Raw genomic sequence first — 17,423 nt, 5'->3', positions numbered from 1 at the left:
GAGGAAGCAATGTGTTTGCAGCAGGACTTAGACAAATTGGAATAATGGACAAAAATGTGGTGGATAGAATACAGTGTTGCGAAATGTATGATATTGCATTTTGGTAAAAGGAACAATAGTGTGGACGATTATCCAAATGGGGAGAAGGTTCAAACATCAGAGGTGCCAAGGGACTTAGAAATCCTCGTGCAATACTCCCAGAAGGTTAATTTACAGGTTGAGTCTGTGGTAAAGAAGGCAAGTGCAATGTTGGGAATAGAATATAAATGCAAGCAGATAATGCTGAGCCTGTATAAGGCACTAGTCAGGCCACTCTTGGAGTACTGTCAACAGTTTTGGGCCCCATATCTCAGAAAGGATGTGTTATCATCAGAGAGAGTCCAGAGGAGGTTCACAAGGATGATTCTGGGAATGAAGAGGTTAACATTTGAGGAGCGTTTGGCAGCTTTGGGCCTGTACTCAATGGAATTTAGAAGAACGCCTGGGGATCTCATTGAAACCTACCAAATGCTGAAAGGTGGATGTGGAGAGGATTTTTCCTCTGGTGGGTCTATCCAGAACTAGAGGGCGCAGCCTCAAAATTGAGGGGGGACTTTTTAGAATATAGTTAAGGAGGAATTTATTTTTTTTTTAGCCAGAGAGTAGTGAATCTGTGAAATGCTCTGCCACAGACTGCAGTTGAGGCCAAGTCGTGCATATACTTATGGCAGAAGTTGATTGTTTCCTGATCGGTCAGAACATCAAAGGATATGGCAAGAAGGCAGGTGTATGGGATTGGTTGGATCTGCAATGAGCCAAGATGGAATGGTGGAGCAGACTCGATGGGCCAAGTGGCCTAATTCTTTTTCTATATCTTATGGTCTTATGGCTAACATACAGCAAGATTACTCTGCAAGGGGTAACATTCTGGTTGTGTCAAGCATTTGGGAAACTTTAACCCTACAAAAACCTACTAAATTCCTGTGCAGTCCAGTACAGGTGGGGGCAGATGGGCAGAAGGGCCTGTTTCTATGCTCTTTGACTAACACCTAGTCACTACAAAAATGCAAAGTTCTTCAATGCTAGCAAGCACATGAAAATTTACTCATCTGTTTCCAGATTTGACTTAACCATGGACTGAAACCTGACTCTGCACAGGATTGGATAAGGTACACTGGGGGCAGAGAAGGTGACAGAGTGGGGGCACTGGGGTGCAAGGACTGGTTCAAATGCTGGGGTGCTGACATTCTCTCCCACCACAAAGTCAGATCCAGCATTAGCACCCAAAGTGTTGGTGCAATGTTATTGCAAGCGCTAAAGGCCAGTAGATCAGGACTAGTTCCGTGGTCCCCATTTAGTCTGCAGGGCATAGTGGAGAAAAATCAGGACGGTCCTTCCCTTGGGGTTTTTTCGGTGAGAATCTTACTTACTCTCCACTGCTGCAGGCATCTTCATTCAATGTCAACATCTGACTCTGCTGCTCGGGTGAACCTTCCTCCTCCTCCTCCTCGTCAGAAGCTGCCCGGCCTTCCACTGCTCTCAGTAACCGCTCATTATCTGTAGGAAGAGCAGAATTAGGTGAATGCTTTCCTGCAACCCAGTCTGACTTGGCCGTACACTGGAATTATGTCAATGGGAATAAGTCCCTGCAATAATTCTCAGAATTGATGGCAAAATGATAAGCTGCATCATCTCCCTGCGTAGATTTGTTGCCAAACATTGCATGACCCTGAACAGTCTCTGCTTGAAGGAACAGACTCTGATAACTGCTGAGGTTATAAACTCAGCCAGCCCCATCATGGGTACCAACCTCCCCACTATCAAGGACATCTTCAAAAGACAATGCCTCAGAAAGGTAGCATCCACCTCAAGGGCCCTCACCATCCGGGACTTGCCTTCTTCGCATTACTACCATCAAGGAGAAGGTACAGGAGACCGAAGACACACACGTCAACGTTTTAGGAAAACGCTTCTTCCCCATTGCCATCAGATTTCTGAACGGACCACAAACACTAACTCACTATTCTCCTCCTCTGTTGCACTATTTATTTTTTACATTTCTCATTGTAACTTAGAGTATTTTTTTATTATTTTTATACCTTGCACTGTACCACTGCCACAACGTTACCAGCATTTCGCAGCATATGTTAGAGATAAACCTGAATTTAATTCTGAGGATTTGCCATTGACAACATTGGATCTGCATGGTACACAATCCTCCAAACCAGTGTAAATCTGAGATATCACCCAAGAGTGGGTGCACATTCTGCCAGAAATGAAAGACTTCATACAACTTCCTCCAATTTGCAGGGACATACAACAACTATTTTTCACATTCTGTGAGGAGTCAGTAAGAACCACTACTAAACCTGATAATCCAGTGAGTGAGATCATTCCATTTGCTATAAACTCTGGAGTGACTGTGGTTTAATTCCTTCCATATTGTGTACCCAAAGATTCACTCAAGGTTGTTTTTGATTAGTTTGTCACAGAGACAGTTTTTCCTCCTCAATATTACCTTCATTACAGGGAGAAGGCCTCATCTGCTCTCCGCCGAAACTCCCGGCCTCTGGAGTTGATTCTGCTCTCCCGGCCGGAGATCTCCGTGCTTGTTGCTGGCAGGGACTCCAGGCACAGTGCTTCTGGATGAACTGTGAGCGTTTCAGCAGAGCAGAGGCCTCTGTGCTCTGACTTCCTTGCGATCTTAATTAAAGAAGAAAGGTGCTGTCAGTAATGGCTTAGAAACTGAATATGGACGTATTTATTTGATATGAGTCCCTTTTATTATATCAGCCAGGTCTACATAGAGCATCTAGTAAGGACCCTCAATCCACAGCAGACATGTCTATTGGCAGAGGATAAATCTAAGATGAAAAGTAAGATATTTAGAGGGGATCGGAGGAAGAGCATTTTTGCTCAGAGAATGGTCAAAATCTAGAACGCACCATGGAGGAAGATTTTCTCACAACTTCTAAGAAACATCTAGTTGAGTACTTAAATTACTGAACAATAGTTGACAAAGGACCAACTAAATGGGATTAGTATAGATAAGTACTTGATGGTTGGCATAGACACAGTGGGGCCAAAGGGTCAGCTTCTGTGCTATATGACTCTGTGACTCTAACATTTACTCAGCTTAGCGATGAAATGTGGCTGTTGCCTGCTCCAGCTGCAGTGATGTCTGGCTTCATAAAACTCCAGCTCTGAATGCTACTTGCTTACAGTTATTGTTGGTGGAATTCGTTTTCTTCTCTCTCTGGGCATTGGGTGCTTAATGGTCTTCATTTTAATGAGTTCTTTCGAGCTTTCTTTGCTTTGTGGCTGCCTGCAAGGTGACGAATCTCAAGGTTGTATAATGTATACATACTTTGATAACTGTACTTTGAACTTTGAATATTCAGCCCAAAGGCACTCTTCACTACGTTGTGTGACTTTGCCATTGTACTAAATGGAATTCATTCAGAGTAACTCTAACTACTTGGAACTGGGCATCCAAAAGATACCAATGGGGCATATGCAATGGTGGAAAAGGAACATAAATAGGAGCAGGATTAAGCTATTTAACCCTCTGCCATTCAATAAAATCCTTGCCAACCTAACTTGTCACATTTTACCTGCCCTCCCCCAACCCCCATGTCCCTTGATTCCTCCAAAAGCTGTTGACCTTAGTTTTGAGGGAAATTAGTAACTGAGTCGTCTTGCCTTTTCAGGATAGAGAATTCCAGAGGTTCATCACCCTCGGAGTGAAAGGAAATGGGTCTAATATTATTACCAAGTCGGAGGACCAAATGACCTATGATGAGCTCAGTGATGAGTATAGAAAGGTGTATTGCTAGAGTCAGCATCAGGCCCACCTAAAATTGATGCAACATTTTAGTAAAACCACTACAAGGATTGACTTGTACTCTAAAACCAGTATGAACTAGACAAACGCAAGTAATCTGACCACAGTGGATTGGATCAGACAACCCAACCACAACTCTTTATTAAAAGAAAAGAACAGGACGCCTCAAGGTACAGTAAAGGCAATAGGACCAGACACTTTAAGACCTGTGCTCCAAAAACACCCTGTCCTCTCATCAAGCTGCCGCTCCAGTACAGATCTTTGTTTTGTTACATAACACATCATTAAATTTTTAATCTTCTAAACCAAAATGAAAACTGCTTGGCAACCTCTCTGATCCCAAAGAAACACTTCCACGGTGCAGGCTGTAATCCTCTCAGCTGTAAATGTCTCTTTATTTATTTTCAATATTTAGTAGTTGTACATCAATGTAAAGTGGATGTTCTCATCTTCATTTTGCATTATCACAGGAATCTAAAATCTATCATTTTAACAATGCATTTCTGTTCAAATATATTGTACAATTTGTATATTTAAGTTCCTTTGAGAATTCTAAACTAGGCTTTGAGTTTCTTTTTCATTTGGACCACTATTGCTTGGCGTCTGACTCTTTGAATAGCAGCAGAAGGGTCCACACACAGATCAGCAGATCCTTAATGCATACATACTTTAAGGACCACAGTGAGAGACATTACCTCACCACTGAACTATAAAGATTAGCTTTATTTGTCACACGCACCTCAAAACATACAGTGAAATGCGTCACTCTTTTGCACCAACGATCAACACAGACGAGAATCGTGCTGGGGGCCCATAAATTGTGTGATGCCAATATAGACAGCCCACAGTTCACTAATGCTAACCAATATGCCTTTTGGAATGTGGGAGGAAACCAGAGCACCTAGAGGAAGCCCGCAAAGACATGGAGAGAACATACAAACTCCTTACAGAGAGCAGCAGCAGGAATCAAACCCTGATCGGTGGCCACTGGCGCTATAATACGATTGTGCTAACTCTCACTCTTCCATGCTGTCCCCCTAGCCCAAAGTCACACACATGGGTAAAGATTCCAATAAACAATTATTGATGGGAAAACATAATTTCTGAGCAATAAAACCTTGTGTTTAATAAAAATGCTGCAATATTCTTTCTGCACCTTTGGGAATATTTTATAACTCATTCGTAAATCAGCGACTGAGTTTGAAACACCACAATGAACTACTTCCATTCAGTTACTTCAAATTCCCTATGTTCCATTTTATTCCACTCAGTTTGTTCTACCACTGCCCCCTTCTCCGTTCCATATTTTCACCCAATGTAGCAGAACTAAAACAGATTAGTCAGGATTTTGTCAAGCCAGCCACCTACTTGTTCTAGCAGCATTGTGTATCTCTCAGCTGTCTCTGTGTGCTGACATTAGCAGCTCATTCATGCCCGCTAATGAAGTGTTACAAGCTCAACAGCAGCAAACAGCAGCTTAACAAGACAGCTGGTGACCACAAAAAGCTTGCTGGAAAACACAAGGCAAGTTAAAGCCACTTCACTCACTTGAAAGATCCACATGATAACCATCAACACGGTCTGGTTCATGGACAAATAGCTAAGCCTTTGAGCTGCCTTGTTCAAAGATGAATCTTACAATGTAGATTGATTGCAAATCAGTGCTTCTATGCATGTTAGAATCCAACTTGACTTTTGGGATTAGTTCTATTCAATTCTTTACAACATCACTACAGTACATTAATTTTTGATTATACACAATTTATTCTATTCATTTAATCCCTCAGAATTAGAATCAGGTTTAATATCACCAGCATTTGTTGTGTAATTTGTTTAACTTTGTGGCAGCAGTACAATGCAATACATAACAATAGAGAAAACTGTGAATTACAGAGTATATATATTAAATAGTTAAATAAGTAGTGCACAAAGAAGAAATAAAAAGCATTGAGATAGTGTTCATGGGTTCAATGTCCATTCAGAAATCAGATGGCAGAAGGGAAGAAGCTGTTCTTGAATTGCTGAGTATGTACCTTCAGACTCCTGTACCTCCTCCCTGATGGTAGCAATGAGAACAAGACAAGGGCCATTTCCTCTGCTGTATTAATCCAATACTCTATGCTGGGGTGTCAAACTCATTTTAGGTCACGGGCCGGATTGAGCAAAATGCAGCTTCATGCAGGCCGGATCAGTCGGACATGTGCAAATGCAGCTTTCGTTGCCTCCGTTTTTTCAGCCTGCTCTCATGTGTCTCAGTCTCTGCTATAACTACAAAGTGTTTCACTTTACAAATTCCGTTTCTTATGAAGAAGACTGCCGAGCAAGACTGCCGAATAAACACTAAAAACCCTGAAAACCTGGTACCTGAATAAACTCAGCATTAGCCATATCATATGCCATAGGCGCTTCGATTACTGGGGCCAGTTTTAATAGTAATTAGATATTATCTCGCGGGCCAAAGATAATTCCACTGCGGGCCGGATTTGGCCCGCGGGCCTTGAGTTTGACATATATGCTCTATGCACTCAGTGGCCACTATATTAGTACACATGTACTCCTCTTTATTAATGCAAATATCTGACTAGCCAATTGCGTGGCAGCAATTCACTGCATAAACATGTGCATTCATGGTCAAGACGTTCATTTCTTGTTCAGACCAAACATCTGAATGGCGAAGAAGTGTGATCTCAGTGACTTTGGCCATTTAATGATTGTTGATGCCAGTAGGGGTGGCTTGTGTGTCTCGGAAACTGCTGATCTTCTGGGATTTTCACACACTATAGGCTCTAGGGCTTACAAAGAGTGGTGCAAAAACACCCAAAAATCATCCGCTGAGCAGCAGCTCTGTGAGCAAAAATGCCTCGTTAATGAGAGAGGTCAGAGGAGAATGGCCAGACTGGTTCAAGCTGACAGGAAGGTTCAGTAACTCAAATAAGCATGTGCTAAGACAGTGGTGTGGAGACATGCACAGCACGTCAAACCCTGAAGTGGATGGGCTACAGCAGCAGAACACCATGAGGTTACACTCAATGCCACCACGGGAGCTACCTAATAAAGTGACAATTGAGTGTAAGATTCTTATTTAAATCAAAACTGTGTTAAACTTTAGAACTTTCTCAGAACTTCACTGGAAATAGCAAAACCAGGAAATCTCTCCAACAAGAACAATCTGCTGGAGGAACTGAGTTGGTCGAACAGTATTGTTGGACTTCGTGTTTCTCCAGATTCCAGCAGTTTTGCTTCCTGGGTGATGGGGGTCTCTAACGATGAACACCACCTATTTGTGGCATCGCTCCTTGAAGATGTCCTGGATACAGCGAAGGTTAGTGCCCATGATGGAGCTGACAAAGTTTACAACTCTCTGCAGCCTATTTCGATTCTCAGTTACTCTCATTTATTTTTTATCACCCCTCCATTTAATGCCACTAAAACCGATTAACCAGAGATTTGCCGTCTGCCAAGAATTAATAATGCTTGAGAAGTGCTGCCCACAAATCCTTCCAAATGTAGGTACAGAGGCGGCCAGGTTGATATTCCAAAGCCAGATGACCACTCGCTTAGTTATGCTCATTTTGTATTTCTGATTGTTTCTCTTTTCTGCTTTGTCACTGAGCTCTTCATGGACTACAGTGGTGAAGCTTTAACTTCCTGCACTGTCCCCGTGAAATCTGCTGACAGGACCTGAGCCAGGGTAGACCTGGTTCAGCGGAGAGGAACCCACAGTAAGGGAGAATGGCAAGTTTCAAGTAATTTATTTTTACATTAATTGAGTTACTTAAATATACTTAGTAATTAACATTAATTAATTTAAATAAATGCTTTTCAGTGTGTTCTCATGTTTTAATTTTTCTATATTTAATCTTTAACCCTGACTATTTTATCTAATTTTTTTAACAGAATAGGTATTCTTAAATTCCCTTCCAACGCTCAGTAGTCTTTTAACTTTCACATATGTGCCCTGTACCATGGAGTTTGAGGACATGCTGGAGATTAGACCTTATCACGTCAAACCTTCCACTGCACCACATGGCTTATTTCTGAGTCCAGGAGTGGCCCCAGATCATACGTTGTAAAGGGATGGTTGTACTTCGCGTGTGACCACTGGGCTTTATGGCCAGGCAACAAGCAGCAAGCTGGTCATCTGAAGGAGAGTGACAACTTTCATCAACAAGAAAAGTTCTGCTTCAACATGTATGGCTTTTTTGTTACTTCACTCCACACTTTAATTAATGCAGTAATTTAATATTTTAATTGACATTAATTTACTGTTTTATCTGAATTTATTCTTTTTTAAAACAATACCTTTTATTTACTTAATGTATTTAAACTTTGTTAAGTGAACCCGATTATCAGAGTAACACACACAAATTGCTGGAGGAACTTCACAGGTCAGGCAGTATCTATGGAATAATTCAGCATCTGCTGAATCTCTTGTGTTTATGATTTGTCAAACATCAGAAATATTTAAAATATGCTCTTGCCCACAGCACGCTGTCAATGGGACTTTAGGATGGGAGGAGTATGGAACACTACGGTCCAGAAGCAGGTTGATGGAACTAGGCAGTAACTTTGACCAAATAGGCTGAGGGATCTATTTCTATGCTCTATGAATCTATGACGCTAAGGTATTCATAGAGGTGGAACCTCACCAGAAGCCCAATCACCACTTGCAGCCTTCTTTGCCTTGCAGAAGGGCACCACAGTGAAAACGTTCAGTGTCATGCTGTCATAGCTTGAAGCAGCTATAAGATAAAAGCAAGGCCCAAATGCTAATGCCGGGTCCGACCCAACATTATCTCACCCGATTGTTTTCATTTTGACTGATTATGAAATTCAAAACTTCTCGACAGTTTTCAGCTCAGTACTGAGGACACAATTTAACCAGCTGTCAACGTGTTTCAAGGGTCATGGCTTTCTATTTTCCTTTCACAGCCTCTCACCAATCGGCAGGTGGCTTTTTCCAAGCATATCACCCAAACTCCAGCCAAGAATGAGTTGTGTAGAACTGAGCTTGGGTGATATGTCACTGATAAAAGAACAACTCCTAACCCCATAACAAATTTCACAACATATCTCATAATCCTGACTTTGAATCTTCATTCAATCTCAGAATGTGGGCATAGTTGTCAATACCCACCTACTATCCATGTCTGCCTAAATGCACCTCACTGAAGAGGCAGTTTTAGTACCCGCCACATACAGGCATTCATCAACTGTCAGTTTATAGATTTTTGCAATATTGTGGTTAACTCTTTTGGATTCATGTTTTCAGGCTCCAGACACGTGTTTCACTACAACCTACAATAAATGCTCCCTAGCTCATAATACAGTATATGTACATGGTACCATTTATGCATTATACACAGTCTTTTCTATTTACAAGATTGCCCCCAATGCAGCATTTTCCAGGAATTCTATCCTTCCATAAGTAGGAATTGGCTACGTTGGCCACATCTGGTAAACATGACAGATTTCCTTCCGTGAAGGAGTGAAGGAGGATGAAAGGTGACGTGATAGAGGTGTACAAGTTGCTGAGAGGCACGAAACGAGCTGACAATCAGAAACTCTTTCCCAGGGGTGAAAATGGCTAATATGAGGGTCGTAATTTTCAGGTGATTGGAGGAAAATAGAGGGAAATGTCAGAGGTAGGTATTTTTTTACACAGAGAGTGGTGGGTACATGGGACACCCTGCCAGGGTAAGAAACACACGGATGAAAAAAATGGAGGCTATTCAGGGTTAAATTAATCTTAGTGTAGGTTAAAATCAATCCATTGTGGGCTGAAACCGTACTGTGCTGTAATGATCTGTGTTCTAAGTCAGCAGTGTATCAGAAGAGGATTTACAGTAATCAGATAGTTACATGGTCACTAGTACTCAGACCTGATTTTAATTCTGGATTTATTTAATTTAAATTCCCTAGCTGCCATTATTGGTTTTGAACAGAGAACTTTAGATCAATGGTTCACAATCACTGGTCTTATCATTTAACAATTCTATCATGTCAAAGATTCAGCTGCACATCAGTTGTTCCACCTAAGCTCTGTACTTTTCCTTGAGGTCAAGATTAGCTGCAGTACAGCTCCAGGTTCCCATACGGAACGTTGAGAAGTATCTCCCGCACTCTCTGACCCCAAGTATACTTCCCATATCTTTCCTCATGAAATGCCCTTTCAAAGATTTAACATAAATGGAGATAATTGTACTTCTGATTTCCTTCCTCTAAATGTTTACTCCTGCCTGGCAGTCAGCTCCCTCTTCCCTGCTGATTCCAGGCCAGGAACTGACCATCCACAGATGGATAATATCCAGGAACATACAACTCATTGATGAGATAATGAAGAGTTTTTCCACACCACCCCAACAAATTCCTGCTTCAGATGAACTCATCTAGTTTATAGGGCTACAATTGCCTTCTCCAAGAGTGTCACAGGCAAAATCACCCAAGGTTTCAACTCCACTTTGATATCAGATGAACAAATTAGCAAAAGTATCACATGCACTAAGGAAACAGGGAAGCTGAGAAATATTTTTGAAGTGCTAGTTAGGATTTCCAGATGAATGATAACACAATGTCGAAAACTCTCACCGCTACTGAAAAACTCTCAAACTGTCCACTCAGGATTGACCAAATTCCCTGAGACTTTTCCCAAACAGAGAAACACTTTGAGCTGGCATTCTGACCTAATCTCCTGAAAATTGTTTGTGAGATATCCTCTTCTCATTACTACCATCAGGAAGGAGGTACAGAAGCTTAAAGACAAACACTCAACATTTCAGGAAAAGCTTCTTCCCTTCTGTCATCAGATTTCTGAATGGTCCTTGAACCTATGAACACTAACTCATTGTTTTGATCTGTTTTTACACTAGTTTTTTTATATACTTCTTATCGTAACTTACAGTATTTTTATGTATTGTACTGTGCTGCTGCTACAAACAACAAATTTCATGACGTGTCAGTGATAAACCAGATTCGGGTTCCGATTCTGCTTTAATGCAGTGATCTGGAATACATTTCCTGCAAGGCTGCTGGAAACTAACTCAATAATAACCTTTAAATGTGATGGAATAAAGACTTGAAGAGCACAATATTCACAGCCATGGGGCAGGTCAGGGAAATGGAGTAATTCTGTCAGGAGGTCTTTCAAAGATTTGGTACAAACATATAGATTGGTTATTATAGATGAATACATGACGTTTCATATGAGCTCGATGGGCTGAAGGGCCATTTTCTCTGCTGTATTAATCCAATACTCTATGCACTCAGTGACCACTATATTAGTACACATGTACTCCTCTTTGTTAATGCAAATATCTGACTAGCCAATTGCGTGGCAGCAATTCACTGCATAAACATGTGCAGTCATGGTCAAGACGTTCATTTCTTGTTCAGACCAAACATCTGAATGGCGAAGAAGTGTGATCTCAGTGACTTTGGCCATTTAATGATTGTTGATGCCAGTAGGGGTAGCTTGTGTGTCTCGGAAACTGCTGATCTTCTGGGATTTTCACACACTACAGGCTCTAGGGCTTACAAAGAGTGGTGCAAAAACACCCAAAAATCATCCGCTGAGCAGCAGCTCTGTGAGCAAAAATGCCTCGTTAATGAGAGAAGTCAGGGGAGAATGGCCAGACTGGTTCAAGCTGACAGGAAGGTTCAGTAACTCAAATAAGCATGTGCTAAGACAGTGGTGTGGAGACATGCACAGCACGTCAAACCCTGAAGTGGATGGGCTACAGCAGCAGAACACCATGAGGTTACACTCAATGCCACCACGGGAGCTACCTAATAAAGTGACAATTGAGTGTAAGATTCTTATTTAAATCAAAACTGTGTTAAACTTTAGAACTTTCTCAGAACTTCACTGGAAATAGCAAAACCAGGAAATCTCTCCAACAAGAACAATCCGCTGGAGGAACTGAGTTGTCGAACAGTATTGTTGGACTTCGTGTTTCTCCAGATTCCAGCAGTTTTGATACATATGCTGATGATATTAAACCTGATTCCGATTCCGATTCTGGTTTGCAGTCTCCTGTGTCTCAAGAAATCTCTTCCCCTGACTGCAACCATAACCGGATGGTATGCCCACCTGAGCTCCTCGCTCTCATCTGGTGCTTAGGAAGGATCAGGTGAGACAATGTAGACTCAGTTCAGGGTTTGAAACTTTATGGCTGACGAATCTTGTGTTTCTTCCTTGGAATTTGTGCTAGATTTCAAACTGTCAGTCCTGGATACTCTACAGCTCGGGCTTTGCATCCAACTCTTGACATCAGGAAGGAGGTGAAGTCCCAATGAGAGGACAAGGAGATTGATCACCTAGAATGGATCCAGGGATAAGGTCTTGTCCCACAATGTTAGAGTGCAGAAGATGGTATTACGTTATTTCCTTGAGAACAGATATGATAAAGGTGAACAAAATCATGGTGAGCTAAGCAAGGAGAAATTGAGGAAAACAGTTTCTATTAACAGATGATTTAAGGACAGGGGCCACATTTAAAATTTTGGACAACAGATACAAGGGGAGAATGAGTAAAAACAGTTTTAATAAGAGGTGGTTATGATCTGGAATCCACAGGCTGTATGAGTGATAAAAATAGGGTCAATCATATTTCAAATGGAAGTGAATAGACTAGCCGAGAATAATTTGCAGGACGAAAAGAGTGCAGAAGAGGAGGGAATGATAGGATCACTCAACTTGGGTTCAGCATTGACCTAACTGGCTGAATGATCTGTGCCTCATGAACTTAATGCTACAGCTGCCCAAGCACCACACCTTGAACCTAACAGGTCAAAGGAGAAATCTGACTCTGTATACAGTTCATCATCAATGTTATTATACCTCCAAGGTAAGACACTCTCCACAATCCTACAGTCCAGAGGAAGTTCAGAAGGAAGACACAAAGAAGCTGGAGAAAATCAGTGGTCAGGCAGCATCTTTGGAGGGAAATAGCCAGTCACCATTTTCAGTTGAAACCCCTTATCTGGGCTCAGATAAAGAATTCAGAAGAAAAACCTTTGTCAGGGAGTAAGGAGAATGTGAAATTCACTGTCACAGGTAGTTGGTGGAATGCAGATCTCATTACCCAAAGGAGATGATGACAATGTGGAACTCACCATCCACAGGTTGATGAAGTATTTAAGGGCAGGCAGATCAGACATAGGAGGGGGGTCATGCTGACAGTCAGATAGGGGAAGAGAGGAAGAAAATGAGGGGTTAGTTGCAGGGATATAATAATGGTGTTGATGGGGATACTCTAATAGTTGGTAGAGACTTGATGGACCAGATGGTCCAATTCTCTACTATGAGAAGATCAGAGACACCAGCATCAACTAGTTTCTCTATCCTGTGTGATGGTAATCCCTCACACTGACCTGTACTGTTCCAACTCCTGCTCCAGCTCTTGGACTCTGCTCTGTAGAACGGGGATCTGCTTGGCTCCAACCTCCAGCTCCCTCACCTTCTCTACGGCACCCCGTAGCTGTGCGCTGGCTTCTTCCGCCTTCCTCCTGATCTGGGTGGCGCAGGCTGTGAGCGTCGCCGCCGACTGCTCCCGCTGGGCCAGCAGGCAGTGCGCCTGCCTCAGCTCCTCCTCCAGCTGCTGGTTGAACCTCATGGCTTCCTGGATCTGACCGTCCCTCGACTCCCTGATCAGCTCCAGCTCCCTCAGCACACTCCGGAACCCCGGACAGCTCCTCTCCACTGCCTCGCTCCTCTTAGCCCAGCGGGGAGATCCTTGCTCTGTCCAGGTGTAGACCTTAGCACAGAGAACAACAAATATTAAACACAGAACAGTACAGCACAGGAACAGGCACTTTAGCCCATAATGTCTGGGCTGAACACAATGCTAAATTAAACTAAGTTTCTTCTTCCTACACATGTTCCATAGCCCTCCATTCCCTGCATATCCATGTAGATATCTAAAAGCCTCTTCAACTATCTTCTTCCATCACCACACCTGGCAGCCCATTCTAGGTCCCTACCACTCTCTATATAAAGAAAATGCCCATAGAATCATACAGTACTAACACAGGTACTACAGCCCAACTCACCCATGCCAAGGATGATGCCCATCCAAGGAAGTCCCATTTGTCTCTGTTCAGCCTATATCCCTCTGTACTAAGGGTTTCCAACCTGCAGTCCACAGACCTCTTGTTTAATGATGTTGGTCTATGGCATAAAAAAAGGTTGGAAACCCTTGCATTCCAATCTATGTACCTGCACATGTATCTTCTCAAAGTTCTTAATGTACCTGTCTCAACCACTTGCTCTGGCAGCTCATTCCATATACTGGCCACCCTCTCAGTGAATAGGTTGTCCATCACGGCACGGCAGCGTAGTGGTTAGCACAACGTGTTACAGCACCAGCAATGAGGGTTCAATTCCCGCTGCTGCCTGTAAGGAGTTTGTATGTTCTGCCTGTGACCATGTGGGTTTCCTCCGGGTGCTCTGGTTTCCTCCCACAGTCCAAAGGTGTACTGATTGGTAGGTTAATTGGTCATTGTAAATTGTCCCATGATTAGGCAAGGGTTAAATGTGGGGTTGCTGGGTGGCATGGCTTGAAGGGCCTATTCCACACTGTATCTCAATAAATTAAAAATAAATAACAGACTGCCTCCCCATTCCAAATACCCATCTTCTAGTATTGGACATTGCCACCCCGGGTAAGAGATATTGACTGTCTACTCTATCTAAGCCTCTCTGACTATATAAAATTGTGTCTGATCCCTCCTCAGCCTCAGCCCTTATGGCTCATAGCCTCTAATCTAGGCAGCAAATGATAAACATTTTCTGCACAGATTTACTGAACAGGAAGGGCCTGTTGGCTTTGGAGGCAATACATTGGAGGTTCACCAGATTGATTCCATGGATGAGCAAGTTAACCTATGAGGAAAGACTGAAGACTGAATCTCTCCCTATGGGATTATACTTGCTGGAATTCAGAAGAGGAAACCTTAAAGAAACATATAAAGTTATTAAAGGAATAGATAAGATAGAGGGAAGAAAGTTGTTTCCACTGGTAGGCAAGACTAAAACTAGGGGATATAGTCTGAAGATTTGGGGAGTAGATTTAGGACCGAGATGAAGAGGAAATGCTTTTCCCGGGGAGTGGGGAATCTGTGGAATTCGCTGCCCAGGGAAGCAGGAGAGCATACCTCATTAAATATATGTAATATAGTTAGATGTTTGCACAGCAGGGGAATTAAGGATTATGGGGAAAAGGAGGTAAGAGGCAGTTGAGTGCATGGCCAGATCTGCCACGATCTTATTGAATGGCGGAGCAGGCTCGATGGACCAAACGGCCGCTCCTCCTGTTTCTTGTGTCCCCTTTCCAAAGCCTGCACATCCTTCCTGTAATAGGGCGACCAAAACTGCACACAATACTCCAAGCCGTACCTTCTGGAGGGCAACTTGCAGCGCCAGGCACCGCGCGTCGCTGCCCTGCAGGGCGCCTCGGAGATCCTCCACCAACTCTCGCAGGCTGGCGTTCTCCAGCTCCAGGGACGTGGGACTCGTCTCCCCGTCCCCAGCGGGACCTGGTCCACTTCGGAGGTTAGGACAGGACGTCCCGTGCGCTTGGTTCTCCACCCAACCCTTGGAGAGGTCAAAAGAGACGCATTTCTTCCTCCGCCGCCGCCGGGGGCACCTCAAGCTGATCTGCCTCTCGATATGTTCCGTCTCCTTCCCCACCGGCAGCCTCCCCGGGTTCTGGCCGGCTCTCTGGTGGAAATAGCCGCAGAGCCTGGCATGAAATTGCCGGAAAGTGACCGCTTCGGGCAGCCCGGTCAACAGCGACTGACCCTCCTCGTCCCGCACCAAGTCCAACACGGAGCAAAGTAGTCGGAAGTCCTCGGCCGACACCAGACCGTCTCCCTGGTAATTCAAATGCTGGAATATTTCCTGCAGATACTGGTCGGTGCCGGTGGCGAGAACCACGATCTCGTTGTCCTCCTGGGCGCTCTCCGAGCCGAAGTAATGGGAGAGAGCGCTCACTATCCAAGCGCTCCTGCGGACGGGGCGAGCCAGCGGTTCGGAGCAGTTCAGCATCGCCGGAGAGTTGTAACACCTAAACGCTTTGTGCATACCGCCAATACATTCACCAGTTACCAACAAATCTTCCAAAACCTTGCCACCAACTGCCGGAAGCTTGATTAAAACTTGATTGTAAATGCAAGGTTAAATTCCATTTGCGCTTTCTTTCCCACTTCAGAGCGCAAAGGTATAAACTTTGCAGCAACACTGCCGGGTCTGTCCTCCCTCTGGTTTCTCCGCCGCCGGTTCTGCTCTCGATGTAAGCGCTGGCTGGGATAGTTTCATTAATGCCCCGACCCTAGGCTTCAGGGCACGCCGGTTAACGCGGGACCGGAGTGCGAGAAGATCGAAGAAGGTCGCTTCCCCGGAGTCACTGTGTATCTTTTGGCATCGGACCAACTTGTGGCGCGGAGGGGTGTGTTATGGATGCTGAGAGCCACAGGTACGTGTAATCTCACGCTGCAGGAACATCTAAGTTTTATCATCACAGAAGAAGAGCAATGAAGCGTATGATACAACTGTGACTTTACCACACGGATCCTTCCTGCTAACAAAAATCTTTTAAGTGGACTCAACCCCAGATTGGGTTTATTCCCCTGTATAGACGCTGCCTAACCCGCTGAGTTCCAACGTTTGGCGTGAGTTGCTCTGGATTTCCAACATCTGCAGAATCTCTTGTGTGTTGAATTCATACTTCCTGCCCCAAACTTTATACTTATTGGTAAATCGCTTTGGTTAACTTACAGAAAGGATTCACAGGGTAAATGCAAGCAAGTTTCTCTCCCCCCAGAGTTTGGGTGCCAGTGGAAATAGAGATCATAGGTTTAGGGCAAAAGGTGAAATATTTAAGGGGTACTTCTTCATTCAGAGGGTGGTGTGAATATGCCAGTGGAATTGGTGCCTATTGATCCCATTGCAACATGAAGTTTGGATAAGTAGATGAATGGGAGGGGTATGGAGAGTTGCTGCTGGTCAATGGGATGGCAGAATAACAGTTTAGCAGGGATTAGATGGGCCAAAGGGCTGGTTTCTGTGCTGTAGTGCTCTGTGACTCAGTGATGAAGTATATTGGCAGGACCGGAGGCTCAGGTTGTAAGGAGAGACCCAATAGGTGGGGACGATTTCCCTAGAGAGAAGGAGGGTGATGGGTGTGTTGCAGAGAAATGTCAAGTAATGAGGGGCATGGATAAGGATGGACACATTTTTCCACAAGGAAAAAAAGTTCTAAAACTGGAGCACATAGGGAGGAAGTTTCCCCGCAGAGGGAATGGTGGATTAATGGAACAAGCTGCCAGAGGAAGCTGGAGAGGCAGCTGCAAGTACCACATTTAGAAGATATTTGGCAGGTGCATGGATCGGAATATTTAGAGGGTATGGGCCAAGGCAGGGACTAGCTCTGAAAGACAACTTGGTTGGCAGGGATGAGTTGGGCTGAAGGGTCTTTTCATGTGTGCAGGACTTAGCGCAGGGTTTCCACCCTAAACATCAGCAATTCCTTTCCTCCCACAGAGGTGGAGTTCTCCGGGCATATTGATTATTGCTCTAGATTCCAGCACCTGCAGTATCTTG

General features: G+C 43.8%; 1 protein-coding gene across 4 annotated transcripts in view; it reads right to left on the bottom strand.

Moving 5' to 3' along the window:
- Nucleotides 1-16,214, bottom strand: part of LOC140717275 (EF-hand and coiled-coil domain-containing protein 1-like) — a 33,306-nt gene extending 17,092 nt beyond the window's left edge. For all 4 annotated transcript variants that reach the window (XR_012096507.1, XM_073030698.1, XM_073030699.1 and 1 more), the window contains exons 1-4: nt 15,219-16,214; nt 13,196-13,578; nt 2,498-2,682; nt 1,410-1,536 (exon numbers count right to left, since the gene is read on the bottom strand). Coding sequence is in view for 3 of the 4 variants with exons in the window: in XM_073030698.1 (XP_072886799.1) it covers nt 1,410-1,536; nt 2,498-2,682; nt 13,196-13,578; nt 15,219-15,905 (1,382 nt within the window). In the remaining variant the exon portion in view is untranslated. The remainder of the gene's footprint in view (nt 1-1,409; nt 1,537-2,497; nt 2,683-13,195; nt 13,579-15,218) is intronic.
- Between the last annotated feature and the right edge of the window lie 1,209 nt (nt 16,215-17,423).

The sequence above is a fragment of the Hemitrygon akajei genome, chromosome 27 (genome assembly GCF_048418815.1).
Source record: "Hemitrygon akajei chromosome 27, sHemAka1.3, whole genome shotgun sequence".
NCBI classification, from domain to species: Eukaryota; Metazoa; Chordata; class Chondrichthyes; order Myliobatiformes; family Dasyatidae; genus Hemitrygon; species Hemitrygon akajei.
Note: the sequence above shows the minus strand (reverse complement) of the source record. Positions and strands in the feature narration are given on the sequence as shown.